Raw genomic sequence first — 22,389 nt, 5'->3', positions numbered from 1 at the left:
TGAAACCTAAACATACTGCTTATTTCACTATTGACAGGAACTTAGGTGGGAGTTTATGTTCAAACTCATACATTATTTTGGCTCCAATATTCAGCACTGGAGAAAACAAGGTATCAGCAGGTTGACAATGAACTTTGCAAACAGCTTTTTATAAAACATTTAGGACAGCTCTTCAATACCCAAAGTTGAATGCTAAACTCAAAGCATGTGTTTTCCTTATGCAGCAGGGAGAGATGCCATCTGGACTGAAAGACCCTTTAACTCAGACTCTTACTCAGAATGTAAGGGCAAACAGTATGTCAAACGGACGTGGTATAAAAAATTTGTAGGGGTGCAGCTGTGCAACTCTCTCCGATACAAGATTTATCTGAGTGACTCCCTCACAGGTAAGTAACACTACCAGCTCTGTTTCAAGCCTTCTGGGAATGCTTTACAGCATTCTGTAACATGGCCTTTTCTGTGGCTAGCTCCAGACACTAAGGGTGTGATACAAACACCGTTCTTCCTTCTGAGCAAGATGTTACTGAAATACTTAGCCTGGGATTTGAGGCATGCTATTAGAATGTAAATAATGAAAATGCAATATGAAACAAAATCAAGGAAAACTTGAATGTAAAGGCACTTGCCCCACTGAAGCTCAATTTTGTTACAGCCGTCAGGGACAGAGAACCTACTGATAATAAAATGAGTGTATGTAACAATCATCACGGAAGGAATAGGGCATACTTAAGATTTCAAGTCTCCCAGAGACAAGATCAAAACACCTGACCAAAGAGTGATAACTCCTTGCTCCAGACTCAGTGGCGCTGTTATTTTTTCTTTTGCATTCATGCAGTAAAAATTTTAAACAAGGCTGGCCCCAACATGGAAAGGTAGACATTTGGTCAGTCATTCAAACAGCTGCTCTGTTCAGAGGTTTTCTAGGTGCTAAGGACAAAGCAGTACACAAAACATATTCTGCTTTCTTGCAGCTTATATTTTAGTAGAGACAGACCACAAATATGTAAATAAAAATTGCATGTAGTGCTTTGAAGAAAAATTAGAAAGGGTGAGAGAAAATGGCCGAGTGGAAGCTTTAGTTAGAATGGCCTCTCTGAACAGCTAAGGTTTGTGCTAAGAAGAAAACTGAGAAGGAACCACCCCAGCAAAAATCCAGGGATGAAGCATTAGAGGTAGACAGAGAAAGGCAAAGGTCCCTGCCGGCACGTGCCCGGCGAGTGCTACTAGTGTGGCTGAGGCTTAGTAAGCAGAAGGTCAGGCAGGCAGGCGTTGAATCATGAGGAGCTCTGACACCAGGTAAGGATTTGGGGTTTTCTTTTGACTATAATAGGAGACTGCAGGAGAGATTTATGAAGAGTAACATTATCTGAGCTGCATTTTAAAAAGATGACTGATTTTGGGGCGCCTGGGTGGCTCAGTTGGTTAAGCGACTGCCTTCGCTCAGGTCATGATCCCGGAGTCCCGGGATCGGGTCCCGCATCGGGCTCCCTCTGACCCTCTCCCCTCTCATGCTCTCTATCTCATTCTCTCTAATAAATAAATAAAATCTTTTTAAAAAAATGAAATAAAATACAAAAATAGAAAATAAAAAGATGACTGATCTCTGGGAGCGGGGGGAGGGAAGGAGTTAGAGAGAGGAAGGAATAAAAGCAGTGGTGGCAGCTGGAAGACTTCCATAGTTCAGTCGAGACACTGGTGGCTGGAGCTACGGTGAAGGGGGCGGGGGGGAGTACAAAAACGGAAAAGACTCCATCTGAAAAACTTTGAATATTTCAGAATTGTCCTCTATCAAAAAGTAATACTTCATGATCCTTTTAATTTCTCGTTCCTTAGGAAAATTTTATAACATAGGCGATCAGAGAGGCCATGGAGAAGACCACTGCCAGTTTGTGGACTCGTTTTTAGATGGACGCACAGGACAGCAACTCAGTTCTGACCAGTTACCCACCAAAGAAGGTATGTCTTCTGAGCCTCCTCTTAAGCAAGAGGATTTTACAAATTAACACAGAATTCAAGCTAAGCTTAGAAAGCAATCACTTTAAAAATAATTCTGCAGGACTACTGCTCTAATTATCTGACTAGAAAAAAAGACTTTCATGTTAAGACCTTAATAGAAGTGTTTCAACTTTCCTCCCAGTCCTTAAGACTCTATTTTAGAGCTAAGGGAAATTACACACAGACATCTATAAAGACATTCTACTTCAGGAACACTTCAATTTGCAAAAACAGCTATAGAAGAGTAGTGTTTCCCAACTTTAATCATTCCTGTATTACCTTATAGTTATACAGAGCACACAGGCATTTTTTATTCCCTTATTATTTGCCACATAAATATAATTAAAACTGAGCAATTCTGGTGAGTAATGAATAACCACTGTAACTTGCTAAAGACATTATTAGCACTAAGCTGCTCCATGAGGATTTAAAAGACTGAAATTTAATCCTTAGGCAGGGCAGGAGTAAATTATTGTCCATATTACTCAGCAGTCACTAAGAGGTTTCTGCATTATTTGACTCGTCTTTTCAGCAACACATTTTGTTCAATGGCATTTAAGTCCTCTTTACTATGTTGGTGTTTTTATCTGTGAACCCATTAACAGGAAGTTGCAACTGCTGCTTCTCAGGAATTGGATATAAAACATACTGTAAAATTGTGTATATTGCCAAAACATTTTACATTCGCACAAAAATTTTAATCATTTAGTGTAGAGTCCTCGAAGGAAGATTTCACCTGTTTAATTTTTAGAAATTTAGCGTTCTTAGAACTACCCTTTTGTTTCCTAACACTAGTAAATAGCACCTTCATAGACCACGACCAGTCCGTACTGTGTGTAGACTATAATGAATGTGCTCAATCACACTCGAAACACAAAACCCCTCCGACTCTGCCCCTTTTCAGCTTTGTCTCTCAGACACTACCAACCGGCTCATCCCACCTTGTTAAAGCGCAGGTCAGAGGAGTTTCAGGTGCCCCTCATGTTTAGCCAGCCATTACAACCTCAGGGAAGACACCAGGCTCTCTGTTGCTATCCATTTTCTAAAACACTTCACCTAGAGTAACATTCAGCCATTCAAGGACACCCTTCAATCTGTGAGTGGTGAGGGCAAAAATATAGCAGCTATTAAAATAAAATTATTTCCCTTCTTAGGCTATTTCAGAGCAGTTCGTCAGGAACCTGTCCAATTTGGAGAAATAGGTGGTCACACCCAAATCAATTATGTCCAGTGGTATGAATGTGGGACCACAATTCCTGGAAAATGGTAGATGCTGCAATCAGGATCAAAAGTGCCTTCTGTTTATCATGGCAAAAAAAATAATTGGAAGCACTATAGTATTTGTCACATTCATTTAAAGCTGTTATGTTTACTATGTATTAAAGTTTAATAGCCATAGTAGATGTTTATTAGAAATGTTGCTGAGAATATTTATCAGGTTTTACAAAATCCTTTTAAGAAAACAAGATATTGACATTAACAGGATAACATTTTTAGGGAAGCTGGCTCCCTATCCATGGTATTTTAAGAGATCATTTGTATATTATTTATCACTGTTGTAATGATGTTTTGAGATACTTTTATAACAAATTTAACATCAAAAACTAATATACTTTTAAAAAAATATTTTATTAAAGTGTATTCTTACTGGTGAGTTAATTCCATAAATCTCAACTTGGTTTAACTTATTAGATCAAATTATCTGAGCATTTGTATCTGGGGGAAAAAAGGTCCTAATATTCATGTTTATATAAACTTCAAATTTTTAGCAATAGCTAAATAGCTTTCCTGACGCATTTCAATCAATAGTTAACCATTCATGCCGATACACATTTCCTTAAATCTTTGCAAATTACTGAAAACTGTTAGAATATCTGATCTACTCAATTTCAAAATACACATTTTGTTCTTTCTCTACCCATAAATATGTTACAATGTCTGAATGTACTTTATCAAACTATCCCTTTAAGCAGGGATTTGTCTTCATACTGTTGTTAATAGAATTCTAATGAAGCTGTACATAGAGACTGAATGTGAAGTCTGAGCACAAGAAGTAATGCATGACATCCCTACCACTTTACAGGCCATGTACTGTTTTTAGACCTCTAGGAATGAATGTATCAGAGAATGTTTTCATAATTCTGTCTAACTCAACTTGTAATGAAAATCTCATTTATTTTTTAAAAAAAAGTCCTTCATTTGCGGAGGGACATGGGAATGCTGCATTGTTGCCCTCTTTCTGAAAGGACCTTTCCTCTGCTTCAACATGCTTCAAGTTTATCGATGCTACATTTTGTATTTTTCAAGCAAGTATAAACTCTGCAATAAAGAGATGTAGTTTTTTTAAGACTGAGTTCTTCATTTCTCAATGATTCATCTCTAAGTTATTAGGATCTACCCAACCCCCCCCATATCTGTTGTGTTTTTATGTAATGTTAATTTGTCTTCCTCTGAAATCTATTTTTAAAAAGTTTCATTGTTTTAAACCAATGATAGATTAAATGCATTTCTTTCAAAGTCAGGACAAAAAATCAAATGGCACCATGTTTCTTGGAACAGAAAACTGTAAGTTAAAACGCCTATACTTCATTTTGAGACCAAACAGCAAAAAATTTTTTTTCTCATGTAATTTAGTCATTAACATATACAAGACCACTAATGGATTCAATTATCTTTATTAACCTATCAATGTTACATTTTATACATAATACCTAGTTGTTTTCTCAAAGGGATCTATATTTTAGTACATCATGTTAATAATAAAAAGCCAAGTTCAGATGGCTAAACTTCAGCCTAGCGTTTTAATATCCTCCGGACAAGGCAAGCTAGAAAGTCAATCACTTTACGCACATCAGAGTAGTGTTCCAAAATAACTAGGCAGCTGCTACACTTTTAAGCAAGGGAAGAAAAAAACTCTCATTTTGCTCTTTTTGTGTTCCAGCAAATTATACTTTCAATTAACAGCAACAATGATACCATAAAAAATGCTCTGCTTTTTAAATTTCTGAACTTCAATACAAATTAAAATAGTAGTACTGGAGTCTTTTGGGAGGCAAACCGCTATCAGCTACATTCATCAGTGTAGCTGAGCCTCTTTATCGATAACCAGGTCCAGGCTGGGTATAGCCCTGACCAAAGGGAGGGCGGGTGCGTGCATAAGGGTTAGGCCCACTTGGAGGTGGAGTCATAGTACTTCCAGGAGGTGGAGTAAAACCTGGTCTCGGTTGATAGGCCCCGGGTTGGCTTGGAGCCATTCCAGGTTGTGAGGCAGGGGCCACAGTATAACTGGTAGGCTGAGAAGTTTGGGTAGTGTAAGTTTGTGGAGGGTAACTGCTCGCCTGGTACTGCTGTGGTGGTTGAGCAGGCAGCTGTTGAGGCTGGCCAGCAAAGGCAGGAGCCGGTGCCTGGGAAGCTGGTTGCTGGCCATATCCCTGGAACTGCTGAGGTTGTTGGGGTCCAGTCTGCTGACTATAGCCTGCTGAAAAGGCAAAATAAAGTACATATAGATCTTATTTTTCTTTTGGTGAAAGGCTTTCCAGAGAATTAGTCTTACTGTTATGGACCAAAAAAGATGAGAAATTTAAACTTATTCCTAAGTATTTATATAACAAATAGAGTAGTATAGTCCATCCTATAATATCACTTCAAAACCAAATAGTATCAAAAAAAGATATTTTCTAAATAGTTCTTTTAAACCCTCTAATCTAAACTGAAACCACTCTATATTTCATTACAAATGCTTCTATACTACATAATCCCTAAGAGCAAATACCTGTTGTAGCATAATTCCTAGTACAGAACAGATGCTCAAATGATAAATGCAGGAATTAACATAAAGCTAGTCATTAACCTGGTGTGGAGGAGAGGCCTATTTAACAACTGTACCAAGTAAAAACACACTGAGACAATATTTTTAAATGAAGCAATGGTGCTAACAAATACATCTTACTGTGCTAATGAGATGCTTTAAGGTTCACTTTCTATAAAAACTAAGCCACTTAAGAATAAATATTAAGTACCCATTTTCACAATCCTTAAAATCTTTTAGATTCGGTATCTGATCTTTTGCCTTTACAGCTCAGAATTCTGACTTAGAAGTAACAGCATAACACATAAAAAGCATATGATATTGCCCCACAATATCAACATCTACATTCATTATTAACTAGGATTTTTTTTTTTCAATTTTTTTAAAAGAACAAGTCGGCTTCACTGAAAACTTTTATCTCTACCATGAAACACACCTGCAGCTACTTGCAATGAAACCTCTCCAATGACTGGAATCCTGTCAGCATTAAATACCAGATACATAAGAAAATAATTAAAATATGTACAACCCTGCATTTAAAAAACAAAAAAAGGATTGAATGAATTTGAGTATATTCTGAACTCACCTTGAACCTGGGTTCAAAATTTACTCATGAAAGAAACCTTTTTGACATAGTCCATGAGTAAAACTGGAAAAGGTCAGAGGGAAACTGCCAAACCAACAGTGTCAAAAATGGTCCAATGTTACCACCACCACTTACAGTCTCCAAGCAGAGTATTTAGTTGACTATTTCCACATCTCCCAATCAAATTCAAGTTAATAGGACTAGTGGGATCAGAAATACAAAGATGATGATTTGAAAACTAAATTTTACTCCAGTGAAGACTGACTAAAATCATTAACAAGCTTAACTTTTAATAAGTAAATCAAGTATCTAAGGCATTTTACTTATGGTAGCATCCAAATATTGAAGTCAATTCATGATAAAATCTTGAATGTCATACAACTTCTATCTTCTACATAAAATTTATCCGCTTCATTTTTTTACTGTAAGTTTTTGGAGAAACAGAAGGACTCAGCTCTTACACTGAAAATGTCTATACAAGTTAAGACTATGAGCAAAATGCTGCTGCCTTTTCATCCTGGCAGCTGAAATCTAGACTGGATTTTTAACTAAGTCTGGGAACAACCAGATCCTTAATTATTTCTCAACAGAGGGAATAACTCCTATGGGCCTAATGCCATTTCATTAGCAACCTATTAGTCTTTGATCATAATGTGGCAATGCTTCTATTATGTGTATAGCCCCACCCTCTCCCTTGAAAAACTTTGGTGAACAAAAATCTCAAGAAATGGAAATTACGGGCTTTTTAAAAAAATTAATGAGTAGTGTAGGACAAGGGATCGTTATGATCCACAAAGTCTAAAATATTTACTACCTAGCCTTTTATGGCAGGTAAGTCTGCTACCACTGGTCTAGGCTGGAGAATGCAGAATGATATAAATAATTAACAGCAAAGTCAAGTACACTGGCTCTGACTGAGTTCCCCCACTGAATGGCTGTTGTGTCCTTCCAAGTGTCACAACCTCTTTGAACCCTAACTGCCTCATTTATAAAATGAGTGGGTGACACAAAGACAAATGGTTTCCAACCCTGCCTGCACTTTAGAATGACCTGCAATGCTTTTAAAATATCAAAGCCTGAGTCCCACTTCTAATCAAATCAAACAAAATTTCTGGGAGTAGAGCCTAGGCACCTGTAACTTTCATTAAAAAAAAAAAAAAAAAAAAAACTCTCCAGGTGATTCTGAAGCACAGAGGGAGTTGAAATCCCCTGGATTAGAATGATGACTAGGCCTTTTCAGTTCTGATATTATTTCTATAAATTATATAATTTATAACACTCTGACCTTAAAGGACTGCAAACCTAAAATAATCCTAATATTATAATCCAAGTTTAAATTCATCCCACTTACTTTACATAAACTAGCAGCTATAGGTTAAATCACTCTATAGCAAATATAATCCAAATAAAAATTGCCATATGCGTGAAAGTATGTCAAAACTCCAACTAAAGATAGAATTTTATGGTCTAGTGCAGGAGTCATGACCTACTTTTTTCTGTGAAGAGCCTGAGAGTAAATATTCTAGGTTTTGTGGGCCAGTCTCTGCTGCAACTACTCAGCTCTGCCACAACAGAGCAACAGACAGCACAAAAATGAACAGGTGTAGATGTGCTCCAATAAAACTTAATTCACAAAAACTGGTGACGTGCCACATTTGGCCCGTGGCTACAGTTTGCTAATTCCTGCTCCAGTTGAACTATAAAACTCTGTAAAACAAAATTCTGGCAAGATTCAACTTAGATAAATTATTTTTAATTACATGAACTTTTGATACTTAAATCTTTGGCTGTGAAACGTAAGTTAAACGTAAACTCTCTAACAAATGTAAAATTACGTGATTTATAATCATCATGGTCAAAGCTACATTAGAGAGATTTCATATTTAAATATGGATAATCTTCAGTGGACAGAAGGTAAAAGAAAATACCCAGAATGCCTATTTAAAACAACTATATTCAATGTTCTTAGCTGCCTGGATTACATTTGACACACGTCTATTTTTTTGGCCTATTTTTGGTATTCCTACATACTCTGGGAGATTTAAACACCTAAGTAGCTTAATTTGGTTATTTATTAAGACTGCCTTTTCATGTAGGAGGAAAATGTTAATATTTTTACAGTACACTGGAATTATATGTGACATATAATGGGTGAAAAAATCTTGCATTTTTGCTGTTCTAAATCACCCGAGAGATAAGGAGATCATATCAGTATGAGATAGCTTGCGTTAAAAATGTTTTCAAACTATAAGTTATTACAAAATCATCTATGACTGTTGACTGAAATGTTGATTTATAATAAAATATTCATGCAAAATACTTAAAAATAAGCAAATATTATTTCCTCCCACAAATAAATACTTAACACCTCCTATGACAATGTAAGTAAGTATTACAAACCAAGGAGTTAAGAGGAAAGGATTCAAGTTTAATGAGTACAGGAACAGCTCACAATCAATAAGTCACCTCCCTCTGGACACGCGCTCACCTGAATACTGGATACCGTACTGCTGGGGTGGCTGGGGTGGCTGGGGCGGCTGGGGTGGCTGCTGAGCACCATAGCCGGCCTGCTGCGGGTACTGCTGGTACATCTGACCTAAAAAATACAAGACAAGGAAAAGAGGCAGGTTTAATTTGGCAGAGAGAAATACTTTCAAAGCACAATTTAATTCTCTCCCCACCCAAACACATAAGTACACTTAGTAACAAGACACAAGAATGTGTTTGTTCCCCTTTAAGTGCTGCGAAATAGAGAAGCATGAACAACTGAACAAATGTAGCTGCTCTGCTGTGGATTAGCGGCAGAGAACTCTCAGCTGCAGCAAACACCACTAGTGCGGTCACTTCATAAATTCTGGAAAAACAAATGCTTTCGAACCCAACTACCAACAGATAGGTACTGCTAATGCTCAGTAAAAAATCAACCAAGTCAAAAATCAAGAAATAAAAATCTGAGAAAAGGAACAAATACAACCGGCAGCTCCTAAATCTCTCCCAAAGCACTGTATTTATTCTAACGGTCTGAACCTTTGTTACCATCTGAATGGACTCTCTGGTAACAAGGAACTATGCGACACCTTTCATGGCAGACCTCAAAGACACCTGTGGCATCTTCCAACAGTTTGTTTTTCCATCTTACGAATATCCTCACCCATCATGCGCAATCTGATAAAGCCTAAATGGTCCCTCACTGCACACTTTTTTGAAAATGGCAGACCTGTTTAACATTGGGGATGTATACTGGGAAATGAGAGTCCTGTTTCGGGTCAGGAGATCACAGTTCCTACAGAAAAACCTTTTGGACACACTTAATACTATTGATTTCTAAATGAGGATTTACTGGTTCACATCTTTCTCATCTCTACTCTTGTTCTAATGGTGGTATTATTGGTATTATAGACTCTAATACCTAGAGTAGCAATAAAATGTGCATTTTAATATCTAGTTAATATTTAAATCTTTAATTATATACTGGCTAAGTCTTTCAAAAATATTCAAACTACCTGCTGTTAATCAAAAGATTATGAGTATTAGCATATTTCTGGCAGAAAGGGACAAGTGAAAAAGTCACATTATCTTAGTGCCACCACTCAAACTGAGGTACAATTGGCAGCTAGCACTCACAGCCTGAAATCGAGGAATAGAGCCCACTCCACTGGGCTCCCCACTCAGCCCTATGTACTGCAGCACTGAATGAGATATGCCTGTATTTACAGCCAGCTTATTTCCTAGCAAGCAGTCATCTGCATTTTATGATAGAAATAAAATCTACTTAACTATTTTTAAACTATTAATCCTCTTCCCAAATAAAACAAAAAAACCTGACAAAAGTTTCTTAAATGCTTTCCTAATGGTTTAAGACTTACAGGTAGTACAAAAGGTAGTACAGGAGTTAACTACCCTGGAAGATACCACCTTAATCCCAGATTGTATTTCATAACTAAATTTCAGAACAGAAGTAATCAGAATCTGGTACAGAAATATAATCAAAAGAGAAAAATATGTACAGCATTATGATAATAGGTTCTAATTCTGAGAAATTAGAATAATTAACTCTACAATACAAAAAAAAGAGGCAATAAATACATGGCAGGGGGAGTAAACCTTATTAGCAATCCCTATTTCAGATACAGAAAAATTAAGCAATTTACCTGAGGTCAATACAGCTAATATGAACCATCACTGGAATGCAGGCAAAACTCTAGAGCTTTAGTTTAAAAGAAGTTCTGTATACATTACCTCATTTAATATAAATATTAGCTTAGGTATCATCAAAAAAGCGGAGATTAAGACTCCATGTAACAGGCTGTTGCCATCGGGGCACCTGGGTGGCTCAGTAGGTTAAGCAACTGCCTTCAGCTCAGGTCATGTTCCCAGGTCCTGGGATCAAGCCCCACACTGGGTTCCCTGCTCAGCGGGAGGGCCTGCTTCTCCCTCTCCCTCTGCCTGCCACTCCCCCTGCTTGCGCTCTCTGTCAAACAAATAAAATCTTAAAAAAAAAAAATAGGCTGTTGCCATCAGTGATTTTACAGCATAATTGTTTTCCTCAATAAAAACTGACAGGTATAATAACTATTCTTAAAGCAAGCACATATTCTATTTTTTCCCTAAGCTGCTATAAACCCATTATGAAAATGTCACCTCTGGAGTTAAAAGTTTCAGAGGTTTATTACTATCTCCACACAAAGTATTCCTTTTACTTACTTCATTCAAGTCCAAAACAGACTGTTACAATATCCTAAAAATGTAATTAAGGAGTCTGTGTTTAGTTGTAAAAAATGAGGAATAACTTCACATACTCATTAAGAAGAGAACTATGGGATATATTACTAAGTGAGAACGCAAGGTAGAGACAGAGTTTAGAGTAAGCTGTGTTTTGAGTAAAATACATATATATATATATAAGTTTTGTGAATTATATTTTCAGGAAGAATCACCAGATTAAAGTAAACGTCATAAAATCTACTACCGCGGGGAAGAAAGAGATGAGGATGAAGTAGAGTGTCACTGTGAACCTCCTGGGACTGCACTTTGTTACACAGAGTGGTAGCCAGCCTCCGGGACTAGCCCCTGCACACAGAGCACTCACATGGGACTCCTGTCCATGAGCTCCTCGTATCCTTTACATTTTTAGAAATAAGATTAACTTCACAATACAAAAAGAGCAAAGAGTAAGCCATAAACACATGAGTATTTACTCTCCTGTGCAGTCCCCTTCTCACACTCAATAGGGCTGACCTGTATATATCAAAAGAAGAGCGCAGAAATCACGACATTTCTGAGGACAGGTTATAAAAGACAGCCACTTTCTACCTTAACTTTCTCCTGATCATTCATTCACTCTCTGCTGGGAGCTGCCGTGGCATGAGGTCACCTAAGCAGCCTAGGAGAGGTCCATGTGAGGAACCGAAGCCTCCTGGCAACAACTACATGAGAGTCATCTTAGAAGAGGATCCTCTAGCTCAGATTAAGCTTCCAAGGACCACAACCTCACGAAAGACTCAGAGACAAACCACCTACCTAAGCTGCTCCTAGATCCCTGACTCTTTCAAACTGCATGAGATAATAAATGTTTGTGGTTTTAAGCACCTGTTTTGGGATAAATTGTTACACAGCAGCTGATAATTAAAATACGTAGTTTTTAACTTTGGAAACATGTAGGGGTGACAGCTATTGAAAAATAAGACACATACTCAAATGAAAAATGTGAATCTAGTTATACTTCTAATTTGAACAAGCCACTGCTGTAATAGATAATTATGAGACAATTAAGGAAATTCAAATATAGACTAGTATGTAATGACATTAAGAATCACTTAATTTTGTTAGGTGTAACAGCATAGTTGTTATGTTAAAAGAAAAGCTTATCAGTAGACATGCATACTGAAATAATTGAGTGAAATAACAGGTAGGATTAGATTTAAAATACCCCAGCAAATTAAAAAAGGAGGGAGGGGCAGGAAGGATAGATGAAAAAAGAAATTTAAAACACTGGTAAGTGTTGAGGCTGCATGATGGATCCATGAGGAGTCCATTATTCTAGCTCTACTGTTTAGGTTTCAAAATTTTATAATAAAAGTGATTTTAAAAGACTATTTAGGTCATATTATCTCATCACAGGATTTTATATATTTTAATTATATTCTTTTCACCTTTTTGGTTTGTCAAACAGCAATACCTCCTGGTCTCTGATGATTTTTAATGCTCTTCTCTGTAACCTCACCACTTATCTCCATATTTTTGGCAACTACTCAACTGCATAGTTTTCCAATAACAGAGGCACCTGCTTTATATGAAAAAGGATAATACTGTCCACTTCATTTCTTTTCATGACGCTCAACATTTTGTTGATCTTTTTAATCAAACATACTAAGACTGAAATCCTTGGGGGTAAAAGTTACAATTCCAAGATCCCTTTTAAGGTACTTAAGTAAAACAACTCAGATTTGTTTTTAGATTATTTCATATTCTATTATAAGAGACTGCTATGTTAACCTATTATTAGTAATAGATTTTTGATGAATATTCTATTCAAATTCTAACCAGCAGCTGATCTAACTAACTGGTGATGTCAGGGACTTATTGTACATCAACATGTCAAAAAGTGTTCATTAAAATAGCCTACAATTTATCCTATAAATAACTGACATCTTAACCCAGAGCTGTGCTATCCAATAAAACAGGCAGTAGCCAGGCTACTAAAGCACCTGAAATGCAGCTAGTCTTTTTTTTTTTTTTTAAAGACAATTTTTTTTTTTAAGATTTATTTATTTATTTGACAGAATGAGATAGAGAGCGAGCGAGCATGAGAGGGGGGAGGGTCAGAGGGAGAAGCAGACTCCCTGCTGAGCAGGGAGCCTGATGCGGGACTTGATCCCGGGACTCCAGGATCATGACCTGAGCCGAAGGCAGTCGCTTAACCAACTGAGCCACCCAGGCGCCCTGAAATGCAGCTAGTCTTAACTAAACATCCTGTAAGTGTTTTTGAAGTGTTTCTAAGTGGTGTCACACCCTAGATTTCCAATGTGCAATACAAAAAAACAGAATATAAAACATTAGTAACTTAATGATAATTACATGTTGATACACCAGATACTGCATTAAATAAAATGTATAATTAACATTAGCTTTACCTTTTTAAAAACTTTCTTAAATGTGATGAATTAAAAAAAATTACTTATGACTTCCACTGTATTTCTTCTGGACAGCACTGATCTAGAGATTCACCTCCAGAATACTAGTGATTGATGTCACATACTAACAACTGTACAATTTTTATAGTATATGTTTTAATGTAAACTAAAAAAAAAACAAAACAAACAAAACAGTTTCAGTAAGGCACACAGTCAATGCCACCCTAAAGGAATTCAGTGCATATCAAACAGTGTTAACCTGATGCCTCTGGAAAAAGGAACTTGGTTGCTAGGGGTCAGAGGTGGGAGAGAATATTTGAATTTTCACTGTTTATCTTTTTATATTTTAAAATTTTTACCTACTTACAATTTTTCAATTAAAATAAACATAAAATAATGTGAGAGACATTAAGAGAGCATTAAATCTCATTCCTTTATAAGTGAACAAGCGAACATTATTTGGTACAATTATCCTTCCAACTGTTGTTCTACAACAGTATACACTGCTTAAGATGGGATTAAAAAAAAAAAAAAAAAAAAGCCGATGTCAGTTCACCTGAACTGAAGAACATATTAAGACTAAAATCCTTGTGGCGCCTAGGTGGCACAGTTGGTTAAGCGTCTGCCTTCGGCTCAGGTCATGATCCCAGGGTCCTGGGATCGAGCCGCACATCGGGCTCCCTGCTCAGCAGGGAGTCTGCTTCTCCCTCTACCTCTGCCTGCCCGTCTGCCCACTTGTGATCTCTCTGTCAAATAAATAAATAAAATCTTAAAAAAAAAAACCTAAAATCCTTAGGAAAACTATTTACAATTCCAAGGCCCCTTCTATGGAATTTAAGTAACCACTAAACTCCCATCATATCCAAACGCTGGCGTTTGCCTCCCTGTTTCAGACCACACCCGCTTCTGTTCCAGTTTGTTCCAGTTTGGGCAGTTTCAGCTTAATACAAAGTGAAGTTAAACTATAACTAAAGTTGGCTGAGAAGAGGCTGAAGCGGTAAGAAATTCTTCCCAAACTACCCACTCATCAGCAAACTGCCACCTGCTAGACCCTAAGGCCTAGAATTCATCCAAAAGGACGACTCTAAAATAAAGCCACAAGACGAATAGGACTCTATTACCTAAGTGCTCCATTCCTTTGAGGCTATGAATTTTTTTTTTTTTTTAAGTATGATTGATAAACTCAGTCACTTACTTCTGGTGCTGAAAATGCACCATACCACCACTCGGCCCCTTTATAAAAAGTCAGAGCACCACCTGGTGTTTGTTTTAAAGTGGAATGTGTATAGTTCTTAAACTTCAGTGCCTGCTGTCCCGAGCTTGTGGCCTCTCAATCCCCTTCAACCAGGTAATGAGCCTTTTATCTGTTTAAATACTCAGCATTCAAGTTATGTTTTATTCGGCACTAGAGACATTCTTTTAAAACCACTAGTTTTGTCCAATTTTCATAATTTACAGTGACAGAATATCAAAACCCAGAGAGATTAAATTGTTCATCCAAGGACACATCATTTAGAGAAGAGAAGTTTGATTTAAAACACACTGCTTTTTTCCACAAAAGACATACCGCTAACTGCGCAAAAATTTAAAGGGCTATTTATCTTTCAAAAAACTAAAGTTATGCTTTACCTCTATTTTAAAAATCTTTCCAATTACAAAAATAATACATAGATGCAAGAAGGGAAAGGAGACGGAAACAGAATGGCACCTTAAGTGTAATGCAAAATGAAATGCCACCTCAGTGGGTCACCTCTGCCCCCCTGGTTACCACTGACTGGTGACTGATATGAATCCTTCCTGATCTTTTACCATGTATTTATATTCCCATAAGCACTTTTTCAGCGTTTTTTTTTCTTTTCAATAATCAGAAGCATACCTGACTTCTAACCCAAAAGCATACCGTACCAGATCAAAAATTTCTGCAACTGTATTCATAGCATGAATGCTTATGTAAGCTCTTTACCATCACCAACAATGCTGCCATAAACATCTCTGCACATTTACCTCCCCAAATAGGTGCTCTTATTTCTATTTTACCTTCACTCTGACCTGCTTGTGTCTGAGCTCCTGTATACGGGGGCTGCTGTGGCTGAACTCCTGGCGGATGAGCTGCAGAGGAGGAGGAAGCAATGCTGTCGGGGGTTCCTGAACGGTCTTCTGCAGGAGCACTGGGTGGCCCTAAATGGTCATGACAAGTCAGTTCAGTCTCTAATACAAGCCCTTTCCCCAGCAAGCTCAGTTAGTAAGTCTGCTTAAAAAGATCCTAAAAATGAAAAATACTACAGAATAAGCATAACCACAAAAGCAGTCTTTTACAGTGAATGTGTCTACTTCATTTTTCCCTTTGCAAGCACTCTCTTAAGAATCCAAAGCGACGACTGGAAATCCTTCCCTATAAAGTGTACACTGTTATATTCCTAAGTCCTAACCTCCCCCTGCAAAAATCAAAACTCATCTCTGCAATACCACTATCCTCTACCTCATGCTATCTAATTTATGTTGTAGATCAACCAAAAATATTTCATTCTTCATTGGGTTTCCACTGCCCATAAATCAAGTTCAACCCTCTAGTTTGGTGTTCAAGGGTCCAAACATTATTTTCTCACAATTCCTCCTCCCACAAGCCCCCTTCAGCCGAAACTAACCTATTTCCTAGTGCCACAATGTATCTAATATTTTTTCTCTCTGCATGTATCACTGTTCCCTCCAGTCCCACTTTCATGTATCTAAATATAATATTCTTTAAATCCCAGGTACTACTCCACATTTCCAGGGAGGCTTCTTCACCCATGAATCCTTTCTTCCATTTGTGAACTTCTATAAAGTATACTTTTATTATGACCCTTACCCACTTCTACTTTGCATTTCTGAACAGTTCCCATCTTCCTCTTAGGTTATACAAGCTCTCTGGGCCAGGCTCCTTTCTGTTTCTTTTTGTCTGCCTTTCAAAGACTACCTCTCAAATTCTTGGAGCCACTCAAATTCTTCTAAAGTAATGAAGAAGTAAATGGAAAAAATTCGCTACAGTTCCAATCCTGTGACAGTCAAAAAAGACACTCCAAAGACAACTATAGATAGGTTTACTCCTTTAAGTTCTTTCTGTTGGGCAATACAGAAGAGTGCTTAAAAGCACAAATTATGTAGCCAGACTGCCTAGGTTCAAATGCCAGTGTTGCCACTTAGTAGCTCTCTAATCCTGGACACACTACTTCATCTCCTTCTGTGCCTCAGTTTCCTCATCTGTACAAAAGAAATAACTTCTACTTCATTAAGGTTACTGTAAGGATCAGGAGTTAACAAGAGCTTATAGCAAATACTTATAAAAGTCTTATATCCTAAGAGCTTATGAAAGTGATAATCATTTAGAAAGTTCCACATAGGGACTTGCTATTACTAGCTAAGTTCCCTGAGGGCAAACCTCTATCCTCTGCACTGGTGCATCCCAGAACTCAGCACTGTTATTAGGCAACTTTGTAGCTGACCAAACGGTAGTCCAGGTACTGATGAGAACTAAACTAGGATAACATAGTGGTAATGAAAGAGAAATGGATGGTTACCAGAGTAAAATGGTCAAGTGCTCATGTTACTGATATTTACATAATGTAGATAAATACATCTACTCTCCTACAAAAGACACTGTTACTGACCTAAAATAGTGTTATTTTGATCCCTCTCTTCCTCTTGTATGTAACCTATTAATGTTGTCCATCCTATCTTTGTAATATTCTATTCCTCCTTCCCATGTCCACATTCACTATTGCAGTCAAGCTTTCACAACAGCAGACCTGAATAATTACAAAGTATCCTGGCATTTTCTATATGTACAGTTTTTCTTCAACATACAAGGCTAACAGAAAAATGGCCTTCAAATAACGTGAATCATATTAATCATGTTATTCTGGTGTGGCATATACTATATTCTAATCAAAATTTTAAGCCTGACCCCTATATATAACTATTGACTCCTCTATCTGCCATTTCTTGAAGTCTTAAATATGAAGAAGCTGTACTATTAACTCAAATTTCAGTTGCTCTACAAAGGGTTTTTCAGATGTATCACTTGTGTGATGTCTTCGTTTGCCAAGAACATACATCATATACACATATTTGTCTTTCCAGAATTTCACACAATTCTCCTTAGTGAATAGTCCCATAGAAGTCTCAAAGAAAAATAAAATCAATAGACTGAATCCTATATTTCCAGTTATGAATGATGGCAAAGTAAATGGTCAGAGGTAACAACCAAAACCCTGGACAAAATAGTAGAAAACAACTATTTGAAATCACTGGAAGCCAACCAAATATCAGCAAGAAACCAGAAAAGTTTACCCCCAATGGAATTACAGTGGCTAAGAATTGCAAGCCCTGACCTCTGCAGCCCCAACAGAAGAAAGCCATAGTGTGAACTTCATGGCTGGCCAACTAGCTGGAAATCTGAAGGGGAAAATCCCTGCATTAAGAGAGCTACCAAAGGAATGAGACCTAAAAACTAAGTATAAGCTCTGCCTAAAATCCTCAGTGGGCCACAGAATTAAGAGGCGGACACGTAAGAGGGCTCAGGAAAAAAAGCAGCACCAAGAGTTCAAAGGGCCGAGCAGAGATATTAGCTGCTATATTCCATGGGAACAAAGAATGAATAGTCTGAATCCAAACAAGTTAACTCCTTGCCAGAGAAATAGTAACAAAAAGCCAGTCACTACAACACATTAACTGTAATGTCCAGTTTTCAATAAAAAATTATCAGATATGCAAAGAAACAGGAAAATGTGACCCACACTCAGAGTAAAAAGGCAGGCAAAAGAAAGTGGACTCCAAATAGGCCCAGATGTTGGATGAAGCAGACAAACATTGAGCAGCTATTATATTTTTATTTTTAAAAATTATAAGTATTTTTAAAGAATTAAAAATGCATCAATGAGTTAAAGGAAAATACAGTCTTAATGCAAAGGTAAGGAATCTCAAAAGAAAAAAATAAACTATACAAAGAATCAAATGAAAATTCTAGAGCTGTATGTGTAATTAGAATACAAAGAGAGAGAAAGCAGAAAAAAATATTGAAGAAATGATAGCCAAAAGTAAAAAGAAGAAATCATAGTATAGGTGCTGTTTTAAGGTTAAAACCATTCATACAACAGCAGTTTCCACACAAAAGCACTTTAACCAAAAATCTACATTTAAATTTCAATTTCTCTAGTTTAACATCCAAAGAGAGAAGACATCAAATATAATTTAAATCCTACAACAAATCTGAAATAAGATTATAAAATGGTTCAGATTCTTTTAAAAAATATAAACTTTCTGAATTCCACTTTTGATAAAATTTACCTACACCAAACAGTGGTTATTCTTTATAGGGTAGGGTTCTACGACAGGAAGAGTGCTTAAGAAAGCTTTCCAGGTGCTGGAAATCATCTAGATCTTTGTGTTTTATACAGGTATATACAAAAGTAAAAATTTATTAAACTGAACCTTTAAGATTTGTGCACATCACTGTATCTGTTATTCTTCTATTAAAGAAGGAAAGGAGAAGGAAGGAAGGAGAGAGGGAATGAAGGATGGGAGGGGGGAATTCACTTACCTGAAACCTGATCATCTGTTAAGCCAAACGCTGACATGACATTTTTATTGATTTCATCTTGGTTTTTTAAAGGATCAAAAGCTGACATACTTGCTGCCATAACCTGAGTAGACTGTTTTCCAGAAGAATCAGAAGCAGCAGGCTTTTCATCCCTACCATCCACAGTATCTATGAGAGGAATAAACAAAAACTTGTTTCCATTTTATCTATACTTAGTGAGGCCTAAAAAATACAAAATAGGGAAAAATATATGTGCATATAGTCTGAAATGTTCAGAAGTATCTCTGAACACAGGATAACTGTTAATTCTACTTTCCTCTTTATACTTGGATTTTTTAAAATCAGAAAAAAGGATTAAAAAGAAATTTTAAAAACCAACTTTTTCAAAAAAGTTTTGTCTATCTCCTTCCCTAAGAATTATTACATAAGGAAAAAAAAAATACGAGCTCCTTAACAGAGAAAAACACTTTGCCCCCTTTTCTGGAGCCCCATGACCGACATATAGCCTACAATCAGATATTTACTGAACACTAACGCTTCATTTTACAAAAGGATAAAGAAGCTTAACTGAAGTTACGAGATCAACTCTTATGTTTTATTTCTACTTGTCTATTTGTTTATTATTAATTACATAGAAATCTCAAACCAACTAATACATGAAACACATCCTTTTAATTTGCTATGTCTCCCTTAAAATACTTTATTACAGTTGAAAATCATGATGCGTCTGAGATTTGCTCAAAATAATAGGGGTGGAAATGTATGGGAGTCTAGATGATATGATACTATGAGTTGATAATTACTGAAATTGGGGTGGGTTCACAAGATTCATTAGAGTACTATGTCTACTTTTGTATATCTTTCCATAATGAATTATTTTTTTTAAATAGAAAAATAAAATTTTAAATATGAGCATGTAAATTTAAAACCATGCTTTTCTTCTAAGGATACTAAAGTACTCAACAGGCATTTTACCACTACACTGTGAAAGAAAAGGGATTCAAAAATAACCCACATTTTACAAATAGGAACCTGAAACCAAAAAGCTAACAAAAATTAAAAAAAGATATCAAAAACAAAATAAGTAAACAAAAAAGAATGCTGCTAACCATTTACTCAATTAACAATTACTTTTTTCTGTTACCAAGTAAATGAACATTTACTTGGTAACAGAATAAACCCCAGTTATTAGATTATCTCTGTGATCAAGACAAAATGTATCTTGTGAAAAACAGGAAGTACTAAATAGAATATAAGCACACATGGGCTTGCAGCTCCTATTCATCCCTATCATTCCTCTGGTTACACTAATATTTCCTCCATTTCTGGAAGAAAACTCCTACAGGTACTCCTTTAAAATAAGGTATTCATATTCCCCACCAATTTTCTTCCTAATTCCTAATTCCAAGGCTACACCCCAAAAGCATATCACACCAATCTTGTAAGTTATTCCCTCTCACACTACTACCTTCCACTACCTGTGCATCCTTCTACTTACTACAAACTAAATCCATCAGGAAACACAATACTATATGCCCACTAGCCTGCTAGTTGCTCCTACTAGCCCATTAGCTGCTACAGCTACTGCAACAGGTCAATCCAGTATCCAAGATAGCCTATATCATGTTCCTCAGAGAGGAAGCAAGTGTCCAAGAACCAAGAATTGACTGCAGAGGTAGACCACTGAAGAACATAGGTAACCACATATTTCTGGGTGAGGGCAAGCCATATTGTTCTAAAGAGTATTGACAGCTGACTGGCAACACTGTTTTGTAGACCAGACTTTCAGTTTCTGGTGTAGGATATTTTTGGTTTATTTTATGCTATTTTCCTGATTATTAAGTCCGGATATGTTCTAAAAGCTTAGAAGCTTAGGCAATTTCATAGAAGGCAGGTGGTCAAGAGGTAAGTGATCTTGCTAAGTACAGGAGAGGAAACAAAAAATAAATTACAACCGTCTGTAAAACTAAAGCACAGAATGTATTATTCAACTCATTAGATAACTGGGATAGGGTACCTGACAAGAAGGGAGGCCACACAAAGAAACAATATGTGATTTAATTTCCAAGATGCAGAGAAGAAACCAGTTTTAACATCTTCTACATTAACATCGGTGAGAAGTCAATAATAAAACATATGAAAATAAAAGGTTAATAAAGAGATGTAGTAAATATAGTGGCAAGAAATAGAACAGAAAGGTTGTTTCACCAAACCTGAAAGCTTGTAATTCTATTCCTTATAGCAGAACACAGGCTACTATAGGTTATTTCTGCACAGTACTGGCTACACTTGCTGAATTTTCGTAACATTCTACAGATGCTTAAATCCCCTGAAATTATCAGCAAATATTGTTGTGTCAGCATCTATGAATTCTTCTGACAAAATGGTCAAAAGTTTTTTTCAGATTCTTGACCTAAAGTTGGAGCTTTTTGCCAGGCCATTTGCTTTGACCTGAAATATAAAAAGTTTCATCTTAAAAAGGCCAGTTAGATCTTATTATAGTAGTTCAGCCAATCTCCAATATGTTCTGAAATACAGAGGTGGAACTAGAAATTACTAATCAGCAAATATTTATTGAGAATCTACTATTAATAAAATTCCACATAGCTGGAGGAAGAGAGGAAGAGGCAAATTAAAGAAAATGCAGTTTTATTTACACTATATCTAAACTAAAGAAAGAAAACTCCAAACTTTAAATGGAGCCAAAAATACAATTTCTGAGACTCTAATGGCTGCAAGGGATTATAAAATGCCACTTCCCTACAAAATCTTTTTTTTTTAAGATTTTATTTATTTATTTGACAGAGAGAGACACAGCAAGAGAGGGAACACAAGCAGGGGGAGCAGCAGAGGGAGAGGGAGAAGCAGGCTTCCCGCCGAGCAGAGGCTCGATCCCAGGACCCTGGGATCATGACCTGAGCCGAAGGCAGATGCTTAACGACTGAGCCACCGAGACGCTCCTCCCACAAAATCATCTTCTATTAAGCCCGTTATAGTCTGGATAACTCTATAAAAAGATTACTATTTCATAATATAGACGGTTTTAAGCATGTAATTTAAATGCAAACACAAAAATTGTAAAAAAAAAAAAAAAAAAAAAAAGAAAGAAACCACGTAAGTTTTTTAAGTGCCAGATCTAAGAATATTAAAAATTGAAGAGAGCTTGGGAAACCTGGGTGGCTCAGTCAGTTAAGTATCTGCCTTCAGCTTCAGATCCCAGCATCCTGCGACCCAGGTGCCTTGCTCCATGGGGAGCCTGCTTCTCCCTCTGCCTGCCCCTCTCCCTGCT

General features: G+C 36.7%; 2 protein-coding genes across 18 annotated transcripts in view; one reads left to right on the top strand and one right to left on the bottom strand.

Moving 5' to 3' along the window:
- ABI3BP (ABI family member 3 binding protein) overlaps nucleotides 1-3,265 on the top strand; it is a 238,445-nt gene extending 235,180 nt beyond the window's left edge. For all 10 annotated transcript variants that reach the window (XM_088026066.1, XM_028119206.2, XM_088026157.1 and 7 more), the window contains 3 exons: nucleotides 225-386; nucleotides 1,834-1,956; nucleotides 3,150-3,265. In XM_088026066.1, the coding sequence (XP_087882192.1) occupies nucleotides 225-386; nucleotides 1,834-1,956; nucleotides 3,150-3,265 (401 nt within the window). The remainder of the gene's footprint in view (nucleotides 1-224; nucleotides 387-1,833; nucleotides 1,957-3,149) is intronic.
- Nucleotides 3,266-3,603: 338 nt separating this feature from the next.
- The window catches only part of TFG (trafficking from ER to golgi regulator), a 32,725-nt gene continuing 13,939 nt past the window's right edge, over nucleotides 3,604-22,389 (bottom strand). For 5 of the 8 annotated variants that reach the window (XM_028119188.2, XM_028119190.2, XM_028119192.2 and 2 more), the window contains 4 exons: nucleotides 19,101-19,268; nucleotides 15,560-15,700; nucleotides 8,878-8,985; nucleotides 3,604-5,473 (listed from right to left, as the gene is read on the bottom strand). In XM_028119188.2, the coding sequence (XP_027974989.1) occupies nucleotides 5,091-5,473; nucleotides 8,878-8,985; nucleotides 15,560-15,700; nucleotides 19,101-19,268 (800 nt within the window). In that variant the 3' untranslated portion in view covers nucleotides 3,604-5,090. The remainder of the gene's footprint in view (nucleotides 5,474-8,877; nucleotides 8,986-15,559; nucleotides 15,701-19,100; nucleotides 19,269-22,389) is intronic. The other 3 variants (XM_088024346.1, XM_028119193.2, XM_028119194.2) reach the window with 3 other exon arrangements.

This window comes from Eumetopias jubatus, unplaced genomic scaffold, assembly GCF_037043125.1.
Source record: "Eumetopias jubatus isolate StellerSeaLion01/CBP00866 unplaced genomic scaffold, mEumJub1_p1.0 scaffold_1, whole genome shotgun sequence".
Taxonomy (NCBI): Eukaryota; Metazoa; Chordata; class Mammalia; order Carnivora; family Otariidae; genus Eumetopias; species Eumetopias jubatus.
Note: the sequence above shows the minus strand (reverse complement) of the source record. Positions and strands in the feature narration are given on the sequence as shown.